This window comes from Aplysia californica, unplaced genomic scaffold (genome assembly GCF_000002075.1).
Source record: "Aplysia californica isolate F4 #8 unplaced genomic scaffold, AplCal3.0 scaffold00719, whole genome shotgun sequence".
Taxonomy (NCBI): Eukaryota; Metazoa; Mollusca; class Gastropoda; order Aplysiida; family Aplysiidae; genus Aplysia; species Aplysia californica.
Genome location: NW_004797989.1, coordinates 95,203 through 101,760, shown reverse-complemented (window position 1 = coordinate 101,760; position 6,558 = coordinate 95,203). Strand labels below are relative to the sequence as shown.

Below are 6,558 nucleotides of genomic sequence, written 5' to 3'. Positions count from 1 at the left end.
GTCTCCTACGATTATTCATTTCATGGAATGAAAGAATCTGATTGTGTTTTCCTGCTGAAAAATTGGGACTGTTTCTGGTCTTTAAAAAATGTATGAATCCACAAAGTAAAGAACCTCTGACAGGCCACAAGAAACGTATACAAGTCACGCGTTTGTGTTGAATGGTCATTGCAATCTTTGAAAAAATAAAACAAACGTGGGCCTACTAAGAACCAGCCTTTGATTGGCTGCAATAAAGTGTGTCTGTTGAAGCAAAAAGGAAAGGTCAGATCAAAAACACTTGAGACATTACTCAGTCTATGCCAATCTGAAAATTGTCAGTGAACCACAGTGCAACCATCAAATGCAGTGATGAAAAGAAGCAGCAAAGTAAACAGTTTTTCAGTTTCAAAACAAAGCAACAAATTAAGAATCTAGCCACTAGCCATGCCCAATACAGCATACTAATTAATGCAAATATTCAGAAACAGGTGACTGAAAAAGCAGAGAAACGGGCTGAGCACCAGCATCCACTGATTTTTTTGATTTTTTTTAAATAGTAGAGGGTTTTACGGCGCTCGCAACTGCATAAGGTCATATGAGCGCCAAGGGGTGGGTGTCAACAGAGAAGTCTTTACAGGGAATCAGACTTACACTGCTCACCTCTCTAGCTTCAACAGCACAAGGTCTGCTTCGACTATCAAGGCACCCCTAAATAGCAGGTCACAAGAGAGTGACAAACATACAAAAGAAGTAGATGAAATGACAACAGTAAGGATCAGGAAAGAAAAAGCAGCAGTTCCCTGTTGTAGATCAGGCACAGTTATGAGCATGACATGAGTCAGCCCATTTACACATGGCCTGAAAAGTAGAAAACCAAAACATTGACAGCACAGTATTGCCCATAAATCTACAACAATTTTATAACTTACATCTCACTAGCATTTGAAACAAGGTTGATTTTAAAAAAGCCACCCAACTCGCAGCTGAAAGGTGATTGTTTTCTTCCCGCGACACCCACCGGTACCAGTGGGAGGAAAATGCAATGTAAAAGTAAAGTACGTTTAAAAAAAATCGTTGCATCAAAGAATTTTTCCTTTTTAACTGGAACAACAAAAGAAACATGTAAGACAGCAATATGAGTAATGTACAGCATGGAAAACTCTAAATTTTACACACATAGGATATCTCGAAAATATTGTTGCCATTTACGCTCAAACAAGATAACAAATGTCAGGATATTTCTGTCACGTCATTTAGGGGAAAGTGAAAATACCAGTCTGCAGATGAACACAAAGCCTACTTTTATGAATCTCTCTCACTCAAAAAGAAAGCAAATGAATATACTGTTACGCAGTTTACAATGCATACCAAAAGTCTGTCTGATTTTGAACTGTTATTATGCCGACTGATCATCACTCTGCTTCACACTAGCCCAAATACAATGTATTATTCTTCTTTAGCCCGGAACACAACAATGGTTTTACATGACTTTACATGAACGTACACTACAAACAGCTTTGGAACATACACTTTCATAACAAGAGTGTTTGATCCAGAACAGAAAAGCATTGATTACATAGAATTTGTTCACAAAAAGAATGACAAACTGGATCCCTTTTATTAACTTTTTATCTCCTTCAACTTTACACCCGTTCAATTTGCTTCAAATCAATGCTAAATATGACATTGTCTGGAAGGTCAAGATGAACTTTGGACAAATGAGCTTTCAATCTAGATGTCCTGGTACATGAAAACTCACAGAAAGCACACCTGTATGCCTTTGGTTGAGTGCCAGTGGCTTTACGGCCACCCAATTTTTCTTGGGTGTGAACCAACATATGAGCTTTGAGTCTCGAGGCCCGAATGCAGGAGTAAGTGCACTGTGGGCACTGCAAGGGCTTGGAAGTGGAGTGGGTGAGCATGTGTCGACGGAAGTCTGCTGCCCTATTGCCAGCATAATTGCACAAGTTACATACAAATTTCTTAATGTTCTGATGCGACAACATATGCAGTTTGAGACTCTCCTCCTTCTTGTATGTGGCCGGGCACAGATTGCAGCACCATGGGTGCTGGTACTTGTGCTGCAGGACGTGGTTCTTCAATTGCTTCTTCTGAATGCATTTGTAATCACAAAACTCACACTGCAGTGGCTTCTCACCATGGATAAGCTTGTGCTTTTTCAAGAGATAGGCAGAAGAGCAGCCTTGGCCACAGATCTCACAAGTGTACGGTTTGACACCGTAGTGCTTAGCCATGTGAGACTTGAGGCCTTCGTTAGTGCGGCAAGAGTAGTCACATTCTTTACACTGGAAAGACTTCTCATCTGTGTGCTTCTTCATGTGATCCTTTAAGCCCATCTTGCGCTTACAAGTAAAGTCACAGAGTGTGCAGCTGAACGATCGCTCAGTTGTGTGACACAACAGGTGATCCTTCATTCGTGAAGTGTCGTTGCATTTGTAATCACAGTGAGCACACTGGTATTTCTTCATAACACTGTGTTTCTTCATGTGTGCTGTCATGGTTGACTTGAAGTCACAGGAGAAGTTGCACTGCTCACAGTGATATCTTTTCGACTTGGAGTGATTTTTGGGCAACTTGGGCGATTCTGGTTCTGGTGGTGGAGGAGGTGGTGGTGGTGGGGGCTGAGGGATGAGCACTGTGGAAGACGCCTCCTGCTCCTCTTCCTGAGTGGCGGTAGGCTGCACAATGGACTTAAACAAATCGGCGTTATTGTTTTGGATAATGATCTTTTGAGTAGACGGAGCAGTTGTTGTTAAATATGGCTGCGGGTTGATGGTGATGGTTTTTGTCTCTTTGGGTATGATTGAGAAAATTTGAGAAGGCTTCTCCGCCATACCAGCCAAGGAGTTGAGTTGTTCGTCGTCTAAGTTATCAGCTTCCCAGTCTACATCCTCTCCATCTGCAGCATCCACAGCAGCATCGCTCAGGGTCTTCATCAGATAGTTGCCAGCATTAGAAATCAGTATGGGCTTCTGATCCACTGTCCCAGGCTCCTCCTTTGCCATGTTTCCATGAATCTTCATGTGCCTCTTCAGTCGAGACTGTTGTGTACACACATAACTACACAGCGGACATCGAATGATGCCTTCTATCTGAGTGTGCAACACTTTATGCTCCTTCAGCCGGGGTGCACTGACACATGTAAAGTCACACAAGTCACATTTGAGCAACGGTTTGTCCTGGGCGTGAATTTTCATGTGAGCTTTCAGCCTCCACTGGCGAATACATGTGTAGCTGCAAACTGTGCATTTCAGAGGTTTGGTGGCCAGATGAGTGAGCATGTGTCTTTTAAAATCTCCATAACGATTTCCAGCATAGGTGCAGTGTGTGCAGCGAAATTTCTGTACGTTGGAATGAGTCAGCATGTGAACTTTAAGACTTTCTTGTTTTTTATAGACTGCATTACAAATCTCACAAACAAAAGGAGTCTTCGTCTCATGTTGCATCATGTGGGCTTTCATCTGAAAGTTTTGTGTGCATGTGTAATCGCACTTGGTGCACTCTATAGGTTTGCTGGTCTCATGAGTGTACATATGGCGTTTGAGATGGCTGGACGTGTGGCAGGTGTAGTCACATTTTTCACACTTGAATTTCTTTTCAGAGTGGATGATCATGTGCTGTCTCAGGAGGGCGCGTGTCGCACTTTTGTAGGAACAGATATTGCAGCAAAAGATCTTGGAGCCAGCTGCAGTGGTCAGCTTTTCAGGAACTTCAGCTTTGAGTCGAGGGAAGTGGAATTCTATAGGTTCATGGATGATGGTTTTGTTCTTCTTAGCTCCTGGCCCATGAGTTTGTAAGACAGGAGCTGGGGCTGTTACTTCTGTCTTGACTTGGACCAGTTCCGGAGCTGGCTCAGCAGCTTCTTGTTGCACCACACCGAGTTGTTCCTGAAGATGAGCGCTATTGTCAATGACTAATGTAGTGGGATCTTGAATCTGGGCAGAAGCATCTTGGACTGATATTGTTCCATCTTGTACAGAAAATGTTTGATCATTTACAGTAAATGTTTGGTGATCTTGTGTGGCAAAGCTCTGGTCTTGTATTGTAAAAGTAGGGTCCTGAATAGCACCTGAAGTATCCATAAGGATGGCATGTTCCATTCCATCTCCAACGCCAACTTCCAAGAGAGACTGGTCCACAATGAAAGGTTGGTCTTGATCTTGCTCTCTGACATACAAAATAATTTCTCCATTTTGACCAAATGCATCTTGGGAATTCTGACATGCTGCCTCCACCACATTCCTTAAATTGTCTGCATTTATCTCTGACAAACTCAGAGACGGGGGCAGGCAGATAGTGATGCTGTTTGTCGACATACCATCCATATCCATGGCTTTGGTGGAAGTGGATGACGATGAGAACAATAATAGTGATCGCAAGTTCACGCTGAAAGACTCAGATCTGAGGAATGAGCAAAAAAAAAGAAAACATTTTAGTTAAGTGTTGCAATGAAGAAAAATATAATTTTTGGCTTCAGTTTCTAGGAGTGTCTGCAAAGACAATACTTTTGGCCAGTCAAACTAAGCAAAGATGTAACAAGTTCAAGAATTTTCTAATTTATACAGCAGAACCTGCTTTAACTGCCAACTGTATAAAAAAAACAACCCCAAAACAATCAGTAGTACAAGCAGTCACTTTTGATTTCTCCCCTTGTTATTTCTAAAATTATAAATGACACTGCGTATCATGGCCACTCCTCTAAGACAGCCATTTTTCTTCTCAACAATGGGTGGCCCTCTAAGACAGTTTCGACTGTAAGTCGTTTTTTAAACTAAAACTATAAGTCACATGATCAAAACAAATCTATACCATGTCTTTTTTTTAAAGCAACAAGAAGCTTTTCGAGCCAAACAGATTTGAACCAATGTTGTCAAAGTAAATTTTATCCAAAAGTGAAAATACTATTTCTACTTGTTCTTAAGTGACTAGACCATGTCTGTCTTCTTAATCTTAAATGCCTCTCTCCCCCCCCCCCCAAATTAAGTGACCAAAATTTTACAGCTTGCGGGTAAATGAGTGCACGAGCCAGATTGTCATTGAGTGTACAAAGGGGTGTGCTGTTCAATGGGTATTCTTTTACTTTCCCCTCCGTCTCACACTTAGCTACCAGATAACCATTTTCCACTATATTGATGCGCTGAACACGAATATCGACTCTACTTCTGTCGTGAATTAATACTTAGCTAGCATCTGCGTTTGTTGCCATTTTTTTGTCCAAAAGTAGCCACAAAATTGCCAAAAATTGCCATTAATTTTCAAGCTTTCAACTCTCTGTGACGACATATAGCAAATATGTTAATAGAGGTAACTTGATCTAAAGCACCAGAATTTCTTGTGCTCTGTTTTAAGCATCCAGAATATCATTTTTGTAGCCTCACAGAGTGTAAAAACGGGAAAAATACAGGCTTTACAACAGAAACAAATCAAAATTAGAGCAGTACATAAACAATCACAATAATTAACAAATAAGGGCGTGTGTCCACCTATCCAAAGATTGGCCGTTTTAACCCAAAGCGTGCGTAATTCAAGAAAAAGTACAAAATATTACATGCAAATTATGGAATCACACTTAATGGGCCTGCCAGTGTCAGTATTGTGTTTTGGTGGAGACACACTCTAACATAACACATTACACAAAAAAAGGTAGGAACAACATCAAATGAAATTACAGTATAAATATCATATATATGTGTATATTATTTGTAAAGCATTCTGACAAAATGAGTTACTTCTTGGATTCAAGCCTTAAGGAAATAGATACATCACACTTATAGGTGAAGTTTTTACAATATTAAGTATGAATTAATAAAAGATACGTTATCGTTAAGAACATGCAATCAACGGAAAATCTAAAAATTTGACCCTAATGTCGATTTTTGGCCAATTTGTTGATTGCGAGAAGTAACTCATTTTGTCAGCATGCCTGACAATATATTATAATATATATAATGCTGTCCTCAGAGAAATTCGCGCCCGCAACTTGCAAGTTGCGCGCGCAACTTTCGCGCAACTTTTACCATAATCGTGAATTCGCTAATTTTAGCCAATTTCCCGCAAAATTTGGGAAAATAATAATAAAATTTAATTAATAACACCTAAATTTTCTTCCACGACTAAAAATAACGACACCACTGCGGGATGCCCGCCATGCCGCCGCCCAGTGACCCGTACCGGGTCAGGTCGGGTCGGGATGATCGCCCGACTCGTCGCCTGAAAACGTGTTTGTTTTGAAACAACGAGTCAGGCGCGATCGACTTGTGTCACGATAGCCGCTTTGCACCATCAATCTGGCGGGCAAACCGACCCAATAGTCTTGTTTGGACTGAATCATCTTCTAGTCTAGCTACTAGATCTAGATCTAGAGTCTCAGTAAATCAATCGTAAACACGGTCGTCTGATTATTTAGCTTGCTTGGTTCCGTAGCACCAGGTAGATAGATCTAGTATAAAAATTTGTGAAAGACTTTAAATCTTAGGCTAGGGAGGCTAGGTCTAGACAAGCATCGATTCATCCAGAAAACTCCTAAAGGGGACGTTCAAAGATATCATCTTACGC

The 6,558-nt window shown here is 40.9% G+C and overlaps 1 protein-coding gene across 1 annotated transcript in view; it reads right to left on the bottom strand.

Moving 5' to 3' along the window:
• Nucleotides 1–1,083: 1,083 nt before the first annotated feature.
• The window catches only part of LOC101856380 (zinc finger protein 64), a 10,643-nt gene continuing 5,168 nt past the window's right edge, over nucleotides 1,084–6,558 (bottom strand). The window contains exon 2 of the mRNA XM_005108776.3: nucleotides 1,084–4,404. Within this exon, the coding sequence (XP_005108833.1) occupies nucleotides 1,626–4,334 (2,709 nt within the window). The 5' untranslated portion in view covers nucleotides 4,335–4,404 and the 3' untranslated portion in view covers nucleotides 1,084–1,625. The remainder of the gene's footprint in view (nucleotides 4,405–6,558) is intronic.